Source organism: Embiotoca jacksoni, unplaced genomic scaffold, assembly GCF_022577435.1.
Source record: "Embiotoca jacksoni isolate LCO1_2020_lvr unplaced genomic scaffold, fEmbJac1.0.p SCAF_69, whole genome shotgun sequence".
NCBI lineage: Eukaryota > Metazoa > Chordata > Actinopteri > Embiotocidae > Embiotoca > Embiotoca jacksoni.
The window spans coordinates 288,025-307,500 of NW_027185424.1; the positions used below are offsets into that span (position 1 = coordinate 288,025).

Genomic DNA, 19,476 nt, shown 5'->3' on the forward strand with positions numbered 1-19,476 from the left:
ATGGCTGGATAAAAACTAATCAAAAAGTTATCCAACTCACAACTCCCCAGTTTTAACTTTTTTTTTAATTGTTTTTTCTAGGATTAATTAAGTGGAAATATTTTTTTTAATATGGTTAAGTAACAGTCAGTAAAATTCTACACTTCCTAAAGAAAGTACAACCCTACAGTGAAAACATGCTTTTGTGTTAAATGTGTCAGAACTTGACAAGGCAACATCAAATTCAAAGAAAAATAATATTACGTACTGAGGTTATTTTAAAACAAAACTGAAATGAGAGCAGATCAGGAAATCTGCTAAAACCTTAAATACAGGAACGGGAAAACGGGGAAATTATAAAACATAAATACACATACTGCTAGAAGGCATGTCTCTAATACAAGTATGCAAGTGAGATTCACAAATTCCAATCTTTTGAAAAAAAATGTTGTCATTTTAAAGGGCATGTGCATTAAATTGTTACTGAAAGGAGCAGTGTACATGATTTAGTAGCATCTAGTGGTGACGTTGCAGATTGCAGGACATATACTTACTGTTGAACCACGTGTTCACGTTAATAACCGTTTGTATGAACGTATTTGTTCATATTGACTACATACTACGTGTATTACTGGAGGCCTCCACCAGAGGGCACACCAATGAAACAATGATACCATTAGAACATCTTAATCTGACTGCTGTAAACAACAGACATGGCAACAATCCAGAAGGTCACTACTTTGGTGATTGTGGTATGACAGCGAGAGAAAACATCTCGTCGGCTGCGTCCCCACTCTGTTTTTTCAGTATTTTCCGGCGTGGATAGACGTAACAGTCTCAGACTTGTTGACATTTCGTTGTTCGGTTCCTTGATTCTGTCACATCTCCATACTGCCCCTACACGGCCCTCACTGGTCACAGTGTATATTACATCTTGCGACGCATTGCATTCATTTCTGAGCACAACCAACGCTCCAAGCAGATGCAAAATACGCAAGGCAGCCATCATGTGCACGCGAGTGTGTAGTTTAGAGCAAGTATATCGCCGGCGTAAGAGAATCTATGATGGCCTTTAGGAAACATAAACTAAAGCAAGGCCCCCTAGAGTCTGTATTTGTGTTTTCCCTTCCAGGCTATCGTAGAAACATTGCGGTGCAGCATGGCACACTCCATGGCAGGGAACCTGCTTCCTGTGGAGACATGTGAGGCTCATTCTGAGGTTACAAAAACACAATTGTTAGTTTTAAGTGTGGTCACCAATGAAAAACATTGTTATCAATATCATATTCACTTCCTGCCAATAGATCCCCCTGAATCCAACACACTGAATCTTTCAATTTAAAAACAAACTATGAACCACAAACTGTTCAAACATTGTTGAGGTCGTTGTTGATGTTTTACGGTGTCTAATGCTACGATTAATTCATGTACAATCTGTACACGTATGTAGTGCAAAGGAAAAGAAAAAAATGGCACTAAATTTACTTTTAGAAACAATGGTAATTAGTTTAGAGTTTATTTCATATTTTCTTTAAATTTATAACATTTAATTTGATTTCTGCAGGTTATTTTATCATCTTGTTCTTTTGTTTGACAGATACAGTGAAGACAGACAGGAAATACATTCAGAGGAGGGTATGACATGCTGAAAAGGTCCACTGCTGGTAACAAGCACAAAATTGTAATTATGTGATAAGCTGAGGCTCCCAGGGCACCCCGATGAGTTCATTATAGTTTACTGTAATACATGAAAACTTGCACATTTTCTTCTCAGAATCATAACTTTGTCATATCTGAACATTTACGCATGCAGCTAAAATGCAAAGGCCTATTCTTGTCTGTTATCTTTGATATTCCTTGTGGATAAAGGTCTGCTGGGAAATGGGTAACTTCAGATCTTTCCTTATAATTATCTTTTTTAGACATTTTCTTCAGTGTGAAAAGTACTCCAGTTGATCGTTATCATTACATCCATGGTCCCAGTGCGAAGACGAGCTGCCAGTAGCTAATGCAGCATGAATTTCCACGGTGCAGATTCCTGTTTGCATAACTCACATTGTAACAGCGAAACTTAGAACATGTTCATTACAAATAACAAACAGGAAACAGGAGGTTTCTACTGTCTCCTTTAGTCTCCACCCAGCTCTCGCAAATTAGATCATCAATTACTTCGGCCAGCGAAAAAAAAATGCCAATATTTACCCAATGCACACACACACACACACACACACACACACACACACACACACACACACACACACTGCTCAACTCATTACGCAGTGCTGTATTTATTTTGCAGGGAGAGAGCTGCTCTTTTAGTCCGCTTTACAAAAAGAGGGCAGTCCTTCTTCCTGCTGCACTGTTGTTTAATTGAAGGAACAGACTCTTTCCCTCCTCTAATTACAAGCCATCAGGCCGGCAGAGGAAAACCCTGAGATATGGCCACTTTCTCTCTGCACAGACAGCCAATTATGGGAGTAAATTGGAATAGCTGGGTTGAAATGTTTGCTGGCTCTGCACAGTGGGGAGCTCCGTGTTCAACGTTTTTCTGACATTTATTTTGGTTTTTCAACCTGTCGTCTGTAATGAGAATCTTCACTACTAACTTATGTTAAAGATTTACTACCTTAACGTAATTTACTTGATAAAACATGAAGAGCTTTGTGTATTCTACGCATATGTTGTATGTTGTATCAACATATAAAACATGCACATAGACAAATGCATATAATTATTATGATTATAGCATAAAATTCAAAATCTTAAATAAAATAAATTAAAAAAAATCTTTATTTATAAAACAAAGACAACATATAAAACAAAATCCAAAATCAGCACTAGAAAGTCCTGCATTGTTGTATTATGACACAACCATTTGACTCTGTGTGTGTGTGTGTGTGTGTGTGTGTGTGTGTGTGTGTGTGTGTGTGTGTGTGTGTGTGTGTGTGTGTGTGTGTGTGTGTGTGTGTGTGTGTGTGTGTGTGTGTGTGTGTGTGTGATAGCTGAAAGCACGGGTTTCCCTGTATGACACTGCAGCGTAATTAGAGGAAGATAAATTCTACCAAAGCGACAGCTGGGCCTTAATGCAAAAACATTCCCATGTTCCTGGGTTGAAACAAACTCTCTTGACTGTTAAAAGTTTTATTCACAAGGATGTTACCAGAATAGAAAAGAAGTAAAAGTGTTGGTTAGCTGCCAGAAAAGCACACTTCCATAACAAATTTATCAGTGTCAGTAATCATTCTAGGGGTCAATAATAGCAGACGACAGCCGAGCAGGCTTTAAGCTCGTGTTTTTATCGGACAATCTCTGGAGATTTATGAATGCACGGTGTGTAATTTCAAACGATGACAGCGGATTGCATGTATTCTGGATATATTTATGCTTTTTGGACTGAACACTTTGCTGAATTGGATTTACTGGACCTTTGCTGACTTAAGCAGAGGGCTGCTGGTCATTGTTGGACTCTGAGGCTTTACTGGTGAGTTACGGCAATACTGTGATCGTTTGTTCGTTCAGCAGTGGTCTGACAAAGCTTTTTACTGTGCCACCTGTGGTTATTGGATCTTGAAATGGTCAATATCGATTGAATCACAACAGTCTAAGCTTTCCAGAGACATCTAGCATGAGTTTTTATGTCAACTCGTACTTTTGACGACGGGAGATGGGTGCCGTTAAAGCTCGATGGCCCGCCCCCGGGTCTCTGCCCAAGAGGCTAAAGTAACATTATTTGAGTGTCCATCCTCAGAGGGCTGTACTACGAAGAAGGATTTGCGGTTAGCACAGTAACTTCTGGTTATACTCTGGGTTTTAAGGACTATGAAGCTGGTTCACTTCTTACCGGGATACATCGCAACATTTGTAAAACATGCCATGAAACTTGTCCATGTTTGTGTCCTGTCATAGGTTGCAAACAATGCCCTTTTATGTTAATGCACCCATCGCTGGATAGGAAATACCTTGGTTGACTTTTCAACCAGATAACAATCTCTGTAAAACTGATGCAAGATTGCATTAGTTAGGTTAAGTTAGGCCAGGTGACAAAGATATCCTGGTTATGTGAAACCTGATTTTTAGTACAGTCGTCTGGTGGAGGCTGAGTATTGAGCTTCAGCATAACTGTCAGGATGTTTTTATTGTACTGTTAGTGAACATTAGCCTGGCCGCGCCATACTATTGCTCACAGCATCAGTTTTTTTCACTGTGATGATAGTCAGGATACGCTCTTAGCATAGCGTAACATACTCATGTCAAAAATATGCTTCTGTCATGTCAATTGTTTTACTACAGCACTGTTTCAGTTCCACAGTAGGACATTTGCAGTAGTGACACTACTGTGTATATATCTTATCATTAATGCATATAGAACTTGACCTCTCTAATTAAAGATAAAAAAAAAAAAAACATCTGGCTGAGTAATAATCCAAATACATTTTAGTAAGCGGCCATGAGTTGCTGTAGTTAGACAAATCATCATTACATATGGACAGTATGTTCATTGTCAAAAATAAAGTAGAGAGAAGATTTTATCAGCTACACAGACAGCAGATTTGAGATGAATAAATCATATTTTTCTTTGGGTAGGCCTAATACTGTGTTATGGGTGAATGTTCATCACCTTAAATACAGCGAGGTATCTGTTCTGATGGGCTATTGAGAGGGTCAGTTAACCTACTGTTTGAACAACAACTACCATTGAAATGACTGTTAAAAGTTTAAATTAGCATCAATAGCCTCCCACCTCGCCATCCAATTTCATTAATGAATGTATACTTTGGTTTTGCAACCTTATGTTGTTATTTCATCTGTATGAGCCAGTTGCATGGTTGAATCATATGATTAAATCATATGAATAAATTGTAACTGCATCAACCAAATACATAAATAAAACCTATTAACTGCATTAACTCTACTCTATTGTCTACTATAATTGCTGTGTAGCACACAGCTATGATATAACTACAACACAATGTTTGTCACAGTAAACTTTTATCTGTGTTAGAGGAGGAGGCAGGTGCCACCGACGTACCAAACAAATGAACCGAGCACGTTTCTACAGGTGCAGATGGATCCAACAAAGTGCTGGCAGTTAATGTTCATGTTCACCTAGTCTTTCTTTCTTTATGTGAAATACAGACAATTACAAAGTTCAGTTCAAGCCGTGTCTTTAACCTGCACAGAGCACTAAAAATCTTCTCAGCTTCAGATAAAGACACGCGCGCCACCAACAAAATTCTGATGAGAATATCAACTAGGTCCACAAACAATAGATACATAAATAAATACACCACCATTTGCAGCCCCCTGATGACCTCTGCTGCCTCTCCACTGATGCTACAGTTGTTTTTGGGTGGTTTGTTTTGTCTTTAAAAGAAGGGCACTTTGAGAGAACCTGTGTTCAGCTCAGAATCCTTATTTAGAGAAAATTAGAGACAACTTTATGTTATCTACGCGTTCAGTGGTTATTACTTGCATTTGCTAAGATATTGCACAAAGTGTCTCGTCCTGGTTATGTGATGAGAAAAATGTATGGGTATGGATTATATATTTGTAGGTCAACTTGTTTTATTATTAATTTGTTAGTGGGGTTTCTTCATTTGTGGTGTCACAAACTGTGAGTGTGGACGAACTGAAACTTTTTAATTGCACAATAAAGGCTTGTTAAAACTCGCCTCCAAACTTTATCTAGCTCTCTTTGTTTCCCTTTGTTTCCCTCACCTGGGGACTTATTAGCTGACTTGTTTGCCCCCAAGACATCAGTGATAACCCTTAGCAGACTACAGCCTCAACAAACACTCACACACACCAAAGTGTGTAAACTCTCATATGAACTCACCCACTAGTTCACAAAGAAACACACATTACAATTCCCATCCATCACTGTCAGCTCCAACAGGGAAATGAGCTGCCAGGAACATGGTGCTTCAGAACTGATGGTGTGATTAAACTTGAACTTCAGATGCAGATAGGAGGGAAGACAAATGCACTGTATCACCACAGGTACCTCTTACACCTTCAGCCCTTTCTCTTTACATTCATTTCACATTCTAGAAGACACACATGCTCACTACCTGTTCAGTTCATTTTAAACACGGACTACAGTGTTTGTAGGTATGGATCCTATAATCTTTTAATGCTAAATTCAGACCATATTTCATATAATGGGCCAGACTGGTCCAATTTTTGTTGGTGCAAAATACCATGATGATCAAATACTATCTGCTCATAAAAAGTAGATGCAACATTTTGAACTTAGACAGGCTCTGGTAACATAACCAAAATACGAACTTGTGGTAAAATGATATGTCATTTTTTAATTTGGGACAGATGACATGTCTGTGGTCTCTGGTGTTGGATATAATTGTCCTGCTCAATCTTTCTCTTCGGTCATCTGCTGAATGTTGGCCGATAATGTCATCGCCATGGCTGCCGGGAGTGGTTTGGGTCTGGTGCTCACAGAGGGCTGATCTTCATTAAGCCTCTTGTTCAGGTGTCTTTTCTGTTTCTCCGGTGTAGTTTACCCCACACCCGACACATGTGCTGTCTCTATGATGTCATACGTCAGTCCCTCCACTCAGGGTTTAAGTGGTTTGTTACAAGTTGAAAAGTGACACTTGTAAATGTGTGTGATTGGTCAGATGCTGCAAAGTCGGCCCTTTCATGTGAACGTGCTCATAGCTGGATCGGAGAAACGCCGGGTTGACTTATCGAGTTGATAACCACTGTTGTGTGACCGATCATGTTTGTTCGGTTTAGTTGAGCCAGATAAAAGAAAGATACTCTGGGAATGTTGAACCTGCTTTGTAGTATAGGCCTCTGGGATGTGCGATGTAATTAGCATATTGAGGTTGGATCGAAACGCAGGTGCATTGGAGATACAGAGAACTCATTTAAATCCAGGGGATGTTTGAAAGCACAATTCTGTGCAACATGTACGAACGTTTCCACACAGAATGTGATTTAATCAATTGTTTCCTCTGTGTTGCAGTGTTTGAATTTTGACGTCTTGTTGTGTGTGTCTCTGTCTGCCTCTGTGTTGTATTTGTTAACAAAAATCTGACAACGAATAGGAACGAGCTCACAGGAGAACAAGTATTGCTGGGAAACACCAGAACAACAAGGCTCACGTGAGGCCCAAACACACAAGAGTGAATGAAAGAATCCAGCACTGAACTAAAGCATTTAATACATGAAAGATAATGAAATACTAATTAGGAGCAGCTAAGGCAGAGGAAAAGACACAGGGTCATTTCATGGACTGCCTGAGAGCGACACAGACAGAGGAGTGACAGACTTTCTGAGCGGACCTTCTGAAGCCTGCAGCATGGATTCTCCAGTAGATGCTATTTTTGTCAGGTACAGGACCCTGAAAATCCTGATTTAGGGGAAAAGGAGGAAAAGATTGAGTGGTGTCAACATGTGATGAGACTGTAGCAACTTTAATAGGGTCTGCTGCCTGTACAATGCTACTTTATGAACCTGAATATCACTATAACACACCTTACTTTGAAAGCTGCTGCTGAAAACTGTATGAATTGTAACTGGAATAGGGATGAGTGGGGATTTTCAAATATAAGAATAATATATATATATATATATATATGTATATATATATATATATATATATGCAGCTATTGTTCTTCCTTATTCCCCCTGTTTTTACCGCGTTACTCCCATCAGAAGGTGGCGGTAATAATCGATTGTCAAACAAAAGGTAGTCCCGACCCAGAGATCTGATTGGTCAACTGTACATTTGGAACATGCTCAAATCATCATGACATCACACATCAGAAATGTCCCTCCACCTTCTCAATGGCAATATTATTTGGAATTGAATTTAATATAATATAATGTAGTTTCTACTTGTTCTAGGTCTATTAAATGACCCATTTGGTGAAGTCGGGTCTCTTTTGGGCCTTTTTGGTCGCTCCGAGCACCCGTACCGTAACACCACGGATAGTCACGCACTTACAATCCTAGCGGCGGCTAGCTGGACCGGTTTGGTTTGAACACATGACACGGAGCTAAAATGTTAAAAACACAGGAGTCCATGGATATCTTTGTTCATCAGATATCTTTGTTCCAACCAGACTGAGCTAGCTGGGTAGTTTAGTGTTTCTCTGTGCTGCATTTATTCAGTTGGAGAAACCAAAGCAACAAAACTGATTAAAAGTCCTCTCTGTTGCGAGGTCGTTATTAAGGTGCGGCCTGTTTCCTGGACTAGTAAACATTGCATAAGAAGTGACTGATTGTTTTCCAGTCCTTAGTCATACCCCATGTATTGCCATGGAAACGGAGCTGGCACTCACAAAGAGTTATATATTTTAAGAGCGAATTGCCCCACAATATGAATACAAAATATGAATATGCTTATGGACGTCGGGGCAAGTGCTTCAGTCCTGACTGCATCACTGTCGTGCCAATAATCACATCAAAACACCCCGTTGAGTGTAATATTGCTTAAATTAATCAAATAGTTCCGTGGGAATTTCAAAGTGATTTTGCTTGAAATGTCCAGCCCTATCCTGGATGTCTTTACAATATAGTACATTTTTCATAGCTGGAGGTTTTGTGAGGGCAGATTTCTTGGTCAGAGGTTTTGCTGCTATACATTATTTTAGGAGAAATGTACACTTTACATTTACAGGTTTAATTTTCATTGCTCTGGCCATCATTTATAAGGTGAAGCCTGTGATCTCGCTCAGTCAGCTTTATTCCTTCACCAATATGAAATGCTCCCCTCACTGCAACATAGTGTATATCCAACGCTCCCATTTAATCAGGCTAGTGTATTTAAGTTGTCAGCAATTTGCTCAGTCTGCTGCCACACCACTCACCAGACAGCCCTGTCGACACAGCTGTTGCTGTATAGCACTATGATAAAGAATACTTGAGTCGCTGGCGCAAATGAAATAAAACCCAACCACACAAGCTGCTGCATGGTGCGGATTAATGCCTAATACCTAATTAATGATTAATTAAAAAGCAGCTTTTTTAATATTGCATCCTAAATCAGCATGTCCCGGTTTCTGTGTCCTGACTGTAAACTATAGCTGTAGTTTTAAGGCCTTCTTGAACTGGCAGGTTAAAATTTAAATTAAACAGGGCAGAGTAAAACATATGCACACTTGGACCCACTGCCACCAGAGCCACTTTTTCACCCACATGCATGATTTGCATAAGCTTCGGTATTGAGCCATGGTTGTTACTCCTTCCTTCTAAAGTCAAAGCCAGGTTTGGAGAGCCAGCTGACTCAGTCACTGAGGAAATCAAATTGATCAGGAGGATCATCTAATCACTTAAAACTATTTGGACCTGTGGTAGATTGTTTCTATTACTTGCATATATCTGTATATTCAACTATTAATTTTAATGCTAAGTCAGCAGGAGTATTGGTTTTGTGTGATTCACAGTACTAAGTGTCAGTCATATGTAGGTAATATGCCAGGAGGGTCTCCTCACCTGATAAGACCCACTGTGTCTGCACAGAGGCAGCAGCAGCTGATGGGGGGGGGGGGGGGGGGGGGGGGTTGCTTGCAATTACAGTGAATCTCCTGAACGATGGCATGTGCCTTCGTGGGAAAGTTCTACTCCAACATGGGACCTGAACAGTTTACAAGACAATGCTCAACAGCTCCACTTCAGTTGCTCAGGACCATGATTTTCAATAAACCTGCATTGCATCGGACTCTGAAGACCGTGTTTGATTTGGAATACTACGAGTGGTGTGAAGGGACCAGGTCAGTTAGGATTTCCACCACAAACACTTGAAAGGGGCAGAACAGAAACTCTAAAGACCTTCTTTGTACTGAAATCTTTGTATGTGGAAGCTGCAGACCCCAACAACTGGTACTGGCAGGGATACCATCACATTACAAAGACCCTACCACAGTAGTGCATAGTCACACTTTTGGGCAAAAAACAACAACAACCAAAAAAAGCCACACATTTTGAAATGCAATGTAGAAGAGTCTGTCCTACGTTGTACAAACCAGAGATCATATTTGGGAATTTTACAGAAACTAAAACAGTTTTGGTATAAATGAACATGATGACACACTGGATGCCATAGCCATCCACATTTGCCTCCGTGTTGTTTGTGCATGCTAAGGTGATATTGCAATCAAATTAGGACATGAGCACATTTCCTGAGGGTCGCAGCAAGCTTAGCGAACCATTGCTTTAAATGGTGCCGACCAGTGGAGTATGAACTAGTAGGCATGCAGGCATTACAGAGTGTATTAGAACAAAGCAATATCATCTGACACTTAAACCATGCATAGTCTGTTACTGTGTGTGTTTGAGAGGACATTTTAGGCTCCATCCTCATGACCTCAGGTTTTATCCACGTCCTGATTTGCGACTGAGGACATACAAAATACCAGCTTTGCCCTTTGGGCCCATTTTGTCATTTATCACAGACATTGTTGTGCTTGTTCATTTCTCTCTTTACCATGCAATGATTCTCTTAGCAAGCTATTACAGTTGTGTAATCCTCTACCACAGCACATTAGTGCAACATTTTAAGATGAAGACGAATAATTTAAAGCAAGTGATTTCATTATTTTTATATCTATGTGCCACTTTTGGTTTGGTTTTAGGACATTTATAATTGTTGTTTCTATTTAAAGGAAATTAATTTAAAAAAAATTCTGTTACCCCTCTACAGATAAAAAATACACTCAATAAAAAAATAGCTGCTTTATTTCCTACAAAAACTGTAAATAGATGACTGATGAAGAATTTAATAAATTAAAAATTTTACAAATGGAGTGTTACATGAATCTTCCACAAAGACAACCAGACCTTTGCTTAACAAACATTGCTTTGTTTGTTATATTCTTAGTGTTATGTCTTTTAATATTCTCGTAAGTTTCTCGAGCTTAACTCAAATATATATTTTCACTCACATCCATGTTGTCATTTTTTGATTGCTGTTAAGTTTCTGAGATAAATTCTTTGTACAGATGTTTGGACAGATGTAATCACTCCCATTGTGGCCTTTAACGTGACACATGATGTTGAGTTTCATTGACAGTAACCTAACATAATGAAAAGAGCATCGAGGTAGAGGTGTTTACACTGTTGAAAAAAAAACTGTGTACCTCATGACTTGTTTTCTGATGTTCTGATGTGATGAATGCAGGTTTGAATGACACCTTGTATTTGAGGACTTCCTGCAGTTCTGTGTCTGTGCAAAATATATAAGAGAAAACTCCAACTTCCACGCGATTTCTTTTGAAAATTCTCCTTGTTGTAAAGAATGAATGTGTAGTTGTGAACGTGTTTGTGTAGAATAGGAACTCCGATTCCTCTGTAGGCTTGGCTAATGTCTTTTTTTATTTATTTTTTTATGTGTGTGTGGTAGAAAAATAAAGATGTGCCCAAAGGATGGAGGTGGAAAAGAAAAAGCAGAGTAGATAAAAGGGAGCGTGTCTTTAGTCGAGTGAATGGATAAAAGGCAGCTCGTAGCCTGCAGCCATGCTGCTGCAGTGTTCTGCTTCATCCCATTATATATATTTGGCTTTATGTTCATGTCTCTCTCTCTCTCTCTCTCTCTCTTTCTCACTCTCTTTATCTCACTCTCTCTCGCACATACACCCCACACAAACTCACACCAACACAATACGCATATTGTATCTATATCGCCATGTAGCTGTTAGCTCAGGCTTCACTGATACCTTGGTCTGTTGTTAAAGTGTCATATTTATCTTCTGAAGGGTCAATCCACCCAAATGAAAAGAAGCACAATTATCATTACCTCAGGTTGTATCTGGTTGAAATATCTGTGTTTGTATTTTTACAAATGGAATTTAGACTTTAAGGGTTCACACTGCCAAACTCTCATTTTCATGGGATACACTGAGGTTACTGTCACAACTGCGGCAGTTTGGTATGTTGGTAGCTCGCCATGCGCCACCGTGGGAGGAGTGGGTGATGATGCCAAGCAGCATACTGCCAGCCCAATGCCAAGAACCAGTGCGTCTCACATGGTCCAGTGCTCACCTGCGCAGTGCAGGTCGACAGCTCAGCACAATTATATCATGTGCTTCTGTTTGCGAAGTGTTTATTGAGAAATGTCTGTCAGCTCTGTGTTCCACAGCAGGTCGGAGACAATACCAACGGCCTTCCCTTTATTCTGATGAGCGTGGTTCAAGTGACAGTGGAGCTCAGCTTCCCTGAAAAGAACATGAGTTCCCCTGAAAGCCTACTTCGAGACATTTAGAGGGAGCCCTAAAACATCTTCCATTTTTGTAGTTTGAGATTATAGAGTATTTTTTCATTTTACAATAAGGTTACTGAATTAAATAATATTCATATAACATGTCTATTTTGAGTGTTAATGAACTCATTACATACCGATTTCTGAACGTTTGTCTCTACTAGTAATCACAATACTGTGTATATTCCTGCTGTGGCCATATGTGGTGGAGCAGCACTCAAATCACCAAGTTTATGCTGCCATTTGAACTTCTCTTCACTGAGACAGACATATGTCACTTCGTTTGTTTCTAGAGGTTGTAAATAGAACTGTTTGGGGGCATTGAAAGAATGGAGACAGCCAGTGAGAGAGAGAGAGAGAGAGAGAAAAAGAAAGAAAGAAAGAAAGAAAGAAAGAAAGAAAGAAAGAAAGAAAGAAAGAAAGAAAGAAGGAAAGAATGAGAGTTTTTAACAGTAGCCCTCCTATTGACTACACTGTGCAGCCATGTGTGTGCATGTGCCATGTTTAGCACACTGGGAAACAAGACTCCCCCAAAAGCCACCTTGTAATGCAAACCCTGCTGATGAGTCTCTTTACAGCCATCTGAAGGTAGAAAGTACCTGTTTCGGTCTTTAACTGAAGTAATGACCTTAATGTTAAACCACCTCTTGATGGAAGCATCCTGAGACTAACTCCTGATTATACGTTATTTCACCCATGACAGGGAGGGATTTCTAACTGAATGTGAAATCCCAACACACCTTCACTAAAAATGGCCAACAAAGAAAGAATCAAAAGGGAGAAAAAAACGAAAGCATGAGAAGTGATAGGATGTACCTCGGATGGCGGGAATCCATGACCCCTACCAACTGCTGTCTGCTGCCAAGTCTAGTGGAAAAGCTCTCACTTGACTTTTCAGGCTCTGAGATTATGTAAGGCTGTAATATTTGGAAAACAAAACAAAAACTCATGATGAAAAATGTCTTCCCCTCATAGTCTACGTTATTGACACGATCGGCTGATTTACTCATCTAAATACTGGACTTCAGGGGGGAAATTGGATCACTCTTCACCCTTTTTGATCAAACTGAAGCATGGATCAGAAAACTTTGTTTGTTGTTTGTGGTTCACTCAGTTGGACTGTGATATATTTGTTGCTTTTCCATTGTCGGATTATGTTCAGAACAATGTGAAAAAAGCCTTCTCTGGTTGTTGTCAGGGCTCACACAGTTTCATACGTATTCCTGAATATCCTGAATGTGGAAGAGAAAGCCTTTTGATTTGTTGAAGTTGACGGGAGTTGCAGCTGAGTTGGGGGAGTTATGGTGCTGACTGATAGGGGTCTGAGGCAGAGGCTCTTGGAGAATGGAGGGTGTCAGTGCAGGATGAATACAGAGGACTGAGTGACAAGACACTGAAAAAAAATCTAAAAAAATCTCATTCTTATGAACTTGTCTCCGTGAGGTTTTTCGGTTAACTGAAAAACAAGTGCAGAGTCCATCCTCAGCTGGCTGTGTCACTTTAAGTCTGTACATTTGCTTTTAATGTGTATCTGAAAATGTACATTGTTGGACCTACATATAAATGTTGAGTTCCACCCATTAAAACTTCTCTCTACTTCAGTAACTCCCTAATGGACCACCCATTACTGCCGGTCCTTCCCTGGTATCTCCATCCAAAACAATGATTAACTGGGTCAACAACACTTTCTTTTAAATGTCCACCTGGAGTTCCGCATTTTAATTTTTTCAATTTCTTATTCTTATTTCATTTTGAACATTCTGCCTTTTGTCAAAGGCTTGTAAAGCACTTTGAAAAACATTTGATTAGTTTAAAAGGTGCTTTTTGAAATAGAGCTTGAGTGATTGTGTTCATGTTATAATATTAGCATCAAAAAGGAAACTTTACCAAGCTGTCAACAATTACAGTATTTTTGCATTTAAAACAACCAAAGGACTTAAAAACAGAAATATTGAATACAAAACTCGATATGATACTACAGTGGCTTTAGCTGCTGATGGCTATTGTAAAGGTCCCTGTGTGAACAGACTGCACTCTATGATGCACAGAAAACATGGAGACCGCTGGATCATCAACTCGTGCAAAAAAGGAAATTCAAATTGAAAAGAGACATGATCTTTTTTTGCAATGCATTTGAGTAAGAAATTACACACTGTTTTGATTTCCTAGTCTGTCTGTTCTTTATGACGGGAAGAGTCCTGAGTTAATAAGAAGAGTCCTGAGTTGAAAGGAAGAGTCCTGATTTTAAAAGAAGAGTCCTGAGTTGAAAGGAAGAGTCCTGAGTCAATTGGAAGAGTCCTGAGTTGAAAGGAAGAGTCCTGATTTTAAAAGAAGAGTCCTGAGTTGAAAGGAAGAGTCCTGAGTCAATTGGAAGAGTCCTGAGTTGAAAGGACGAGTCCTGAGTTAATAGGAAGAGTCCTAAGTTAAAAGGGGAGAAAAGCAGAACATGGGATTGGCCTCTAACACACCTCGTATTCAAGTACACCACAAGTGTGAATGGTGAGTCCGTGGCATTACCAGCGGTGTGTTTGGACGTACCCGGCCCTCCAGGCAGAGTGAAGCTGACTGTTATCTACACTGTGCTCCTGGCTTCATGAAAATAGAGCCATTACATTGTGTGCACACAGGAGGCGTTCAGGAACAGTATGGAGCTGTTGGTCAGCCACATGTGGAAACGCTCATACATGTAGTCACTGCAGTCACATGGAAGACAGAGAAATAGATTTGAAGCATAAAAATCAGGTTTCATGAACCTGAACTGTAATGCTGCCAGTGTAAGCAGTTGCATTAAATAGGAGTATATATTTTATTGCACATCACTCAAACCTCAAATACTTTCTATGGAGACACAACGTTGGTTCGTCCTAAAAACTTGGGAACAAAGTTTGGTGCGTTCAGATCGTTTCAGCGTCTGAGACCTTCTTCATGGGGAACCAGTCAGTGAGAGTTTGTAATAGAGAAATCTCGGCTTGAATGATTAATCATTTTTTTGATTTAATTATGATTCATTACTGATTTTAATTATAACTTGTATAATTGGTTTCACAAGCTGCAAGAGTTTAAGAGTTAAAGTGTTAACGAGTAAATTACATTTTTCAAGAGAAAAAACACCTGAAGTGGGAAATGCACTCATCTCTTGTTTGTCTGTTGTTGTTCATAAATACCACCAGAGTGAGAGGTCTCACGAAATAAACAATCTAGCTGACCCCAACACGTCATTTTGAGCGACATATTTGTCTACTGTAAATGGTCGTGGCTCACAGAGTCAACGGACTACTGCACTAAATGGATATTAAATATAAAGGTCAGATTACTTGTCATGGTGATTCCTGAGCAGCAGGAAAACAGATATATAGTTTATTTTGTGGTTCTGGAAGAAACTGAGAAAATAACCCCTGATGATGTCATAGTATGTCATCATGTTTATCTATGCAGTAACAGGAAGTATGTGTTACAAACTGGAGGTGCAGAGTTTGACTGATGCGGATGTTTACAGGTATTTACCTGGCTGCATCCTGCATTGGAGGAATTGTAGGGTCGACTATTTCTTGATTGAAAGTAGGAACTCAGTCAGGAAGTGTTGGCTTCTGCCTCTTCACTCTTTTTTGTTCTTTTGCAGTTTTGAGTTTGATGTTTTGTTTGGCATTCCACGACTACTTTAAGGAGGTGCAATACTAAATCAGCAGAGTATACCTTTAAGTAGGTCACGCCATTGTTTCAATAGGTCTAAATTAAGTTTTCAGCAGTGTCTAAAGCTGAGAATATAGCTTGATCAGACATCAAATATATATATATATATATATATATATATATATATATATATATATATATATATCAGAGCATATTATCACTGCGTACATGCTTCTGTCAGTAAGTACCAGACCAGTTGTTGGGCAAACTGGGCAACTGGCCAGGAGCCACAGACTCCCAGTTGCCCCAAAATATGCCAGTTTTACTTCTTATTTTTTTGTCTTACATAAGATTCATCAAATTTGTCAGAAAGAGAACAATGAAGTGAAACATCAACTATAACTAGTCCTCCATCTTGCATGTTGCTGTGCAGAACAGCATATTTAACATATTCCTTTTTTCCTTTGTTTTGTTTTACTACAGAAAACAATGCAACTAAACTAGCAAAGATCACTTTGTCAATGACCTTTGACCTCAACAACAACAATCTGCAACAATTTATCTGAATGTTATCATGTGAAAACACAGACCTGACTGGCACCAAATGCTTCACCCTCTGGAATCCATTACAAGTGACATCAATTTATTTATATAGAATTCAGAGAGTCAGATCACAGTTTGGTATTTTGCATGAGTGGAAAAGTTTTGCGTGCAAATGATGCCACTTCAGAGAGACGGTGGAGGGGGGTGGTGGTGGTGGTGGTGGGGGTGGGGGGGTCTGTACTGCGGCTGCAGTCAGCATCCTTGATCGCCTCCAGTAACACATGTCAGAGAACTTCAATTCATCAACAGAGAGAGATCAGCATTTTCTGCAAGAAACAACACATGCACATACACAAAGCTACTCTCACACACACACACACATACACACACATACACACACACATACACACACATACACAGACACACACTCCTACACACACGCACAGACAATTTTCTGCCTTCCTCACGCTCCAGCGATTGCAGTCACACTGCTGGCTTGCCTCCACACACACACACACACACACACACACACACACACACACACACACACACACACACACACACACACACACACACACATACATTCTGAGTCAGGCTCACACTCACTCACACGTTGTGAGTCACACACACTGCAGCAGAGCGCTCTCTCTCTCTCTCTCTCTCTCTCTCTCTGTGTCTCTCTCTCCCTCTCCCTCTCTCTCTCTCCCTCTCTCTCTCTCTCTCTCTCTCTCTCTCTGTGTCTCTCTCTGTGTCTCTCTCTCTCTCCCTCTCTCTGTCTCTCTCTCTCTCTCTCTCTCTCTCTCTCTCCCTCTCTCTCTGTCTCTCTCTCTCTCTCCCCGTGCCAGCGCTCGTCCCTCCTCGCGAGCAGAAAACACTCGGGTCTCCATCGTACGGGACTGAAGCTCCATCTCTCTCTCTGCTCACTCTGTGCCGATCTCTCTCTCTCTCTCTCTCTCTCTCTCTCTCTTCCTGTCTTTCTTTTTCTTGATTCCTCCCTCTCCTCCCGCTGCTCTCTCTACCTCGCCGCTCAGACCAGGGCTCTGTATTGTCGGGGTTGAGGGGGTTTGTGTTGTCAGCTAGAGGAGGGAACATGCAGCATCCTGGAGGAACATGCGTGGCGTTACCCAACGTGGATGCCTGTCCTCAGCTGTCCTGCGCAGCCCTCACCTTCATGTATTTACAGCAGGTGAGTGAGTGACTGAGTGTGTGTGTATGTGTGTGTGTGTGTGTGTGTGTGTGTGTGTGATTCGGTCCACATGAATCTACATCTTGTGTACATGCTATTATGTGCTGCTGGACAGGGGAAGTGGACTGGAACACAGTAAGTGTGAGCTCCTACTTGCAGGACACACTGAGACACACAGTGTGGACAGCGGCTGTAAATGCGTAGCGCCGGTTTGGAAAGCATCAGTGTTGCTGTGTACATTTTATTCTGGGAATCTCTTCCTCACTTCTTTGAAGATGAAGCAGGTGGAAGTCCACTTCCAGAAAAGGTTCAGTGATGTTGGCTTCTGTGAGTCTGTGGCTGAGAACCATCCTGCTTCTTATTCTAGATGGTTGATATCAAAAAAAGAACAAAAACATGAAGACAAAGCCTGCATAAATATTAAATCTGTGCCATTTGACACCATAGAAAATAGATCATTTGTGTATTTATTCCTCAGATATTTCATACATTTCATTGATGGTATGTTTGTCAAAGATTGTGTTGGGGTGATGTTTGTGTCAGCATGTGTGTATATTTATTTATATATGTATAGTCTGATATACGTTTTTACTGCAGTGTTTTCAAGGCAGACAGAACTTGAACAGCACGATATGATAAATAACTTTGATGCCGTTTTTGTGGAGACCGGGTGGTGTTAGGCTGTTTGGTACAGCTTGGTTAAATATTTATAAGATTAATATTTAGTTTTCAGGAGGGTCTTTACGTTACGTGCAGATTTTAGCCATTTTCTAAAGAAAGGAAATGATTGTTTTCAGAAGAGTTCATTTCATAATCAATGATTTCACAAGAGGCCCGAAATAATCCTGATGTTATGTTTAGTTTTTTTCTTTAAATTATTCCAGAAATGAGCTACAATCAGCTGCATAAATTCAGATGCAGTTTATTTCATTATCAAGTTAGAATAGGAAATGTCATTTTTGAATGTTTTATTTTGTCATGCTTGCATGCACAAAAATGTAAGAATAAGTTTGAATGCAGTTAAATGATTTTATTTTTATGTCGGCCTCCATGACTTTCCATTCAATCAATTCTGGTTTTAATTTTAACAAAAACATTACAGAGAACATTTGTCATCCATAGAAATATCATTGAAATATGACACAAGAGTTGTTGTTTTATTGTTTTCTCTTACATTATGTGAACTAGTTTGTTTCTGTCATTGTACAATAACAGTGCACACAAGGAAATATAGCACGCTCTTCACTGAGTGGGTTTTAAAAATTAAAGCTGTTGTTTGCTCCATAAGAGAAGAAAGAAAACAACAACAAAAAAATGTGTTTTATTAGATGCTACATTTTACTCATTTTTACACCATTTTCACTTTATGTTTTGGTTATCATCTTTCCTCCCTGTAAATATGCTTTGTGTTAAATGAACATTATGAGGCGTGTGTGTTGTTGAGAGTGTGTGTGTGTGTGTGTGTGTGTGTGTGTGTGTGTGTGTGTGTGTGTGTGTGTGTGTTATACAGTACAAGCAGTATTTCTCTGGATAAAGAGTCAGTGCGATGGAAACATGATCATATTTGTGGGAGCAGTGTTGACACCCTGCAGGCTGCTGTTCACTGGCATCATGTCATTTGATCATTACACAACCCCCAAATCAATCATCAGCTGTGATGAGTCCCAGTAGATGGCGCTACACTGTTACACATCCATCACTGCGTGTTCCAGATGGTATCATAGCAGACTTCCAGAAGGGACTCTGTCCTGCACAAAACTGGCATTTTTTTTACATCTGCAGGGCCCGAACAGGGAGGACAGACAGCACTATATGAAACTGTAATTTGACATCAATCAATCAAATTGTCAAACTTGTTTTGTGCTGGAAGAGTAACCGGATCTACTGCTACGTCTTTATGCTCTTAAATATGAAA

At 39.9% G+C, this 19,476-nt stretch overlaps 1 protein-coding gene across 14 annotated transcripts in view; it reads left to right on the forward strand.

The window, feature by feature from the left end:
• LOC138214246 (RNA binding protein fox-1 homolog 1-like) overlaps positions 1-19,476 on the forward strand; it is a 278,008-nt gene that overhangs the window by 145,808 nt on the left and 112,724 nt on the right. Inside the window, exon 1 of one of the 14 annotated variants that reach the window (XM_069175655.1) lies at positions 17,122-17,561. The exons of 5 other annotated variants lie outside the window; for them this stretch is intronic. In XM_069175655.1, coding sequence (XP_069031756.1) covers positions 17,466-17,561 — 96 coding nt within the window. In that variant the 5' untranslated portion in view covers positions 17,122-17,465. Of the gene's footprint in view, positions 1-17,121; positions 17,562-19,476 lie in introns of those variants that run through there. 8 more of the 14 variants (XM_069175658.1, XM_069175657.1, XM_069175660.1 and 5 more) reach the window with 8 other exon arrangements.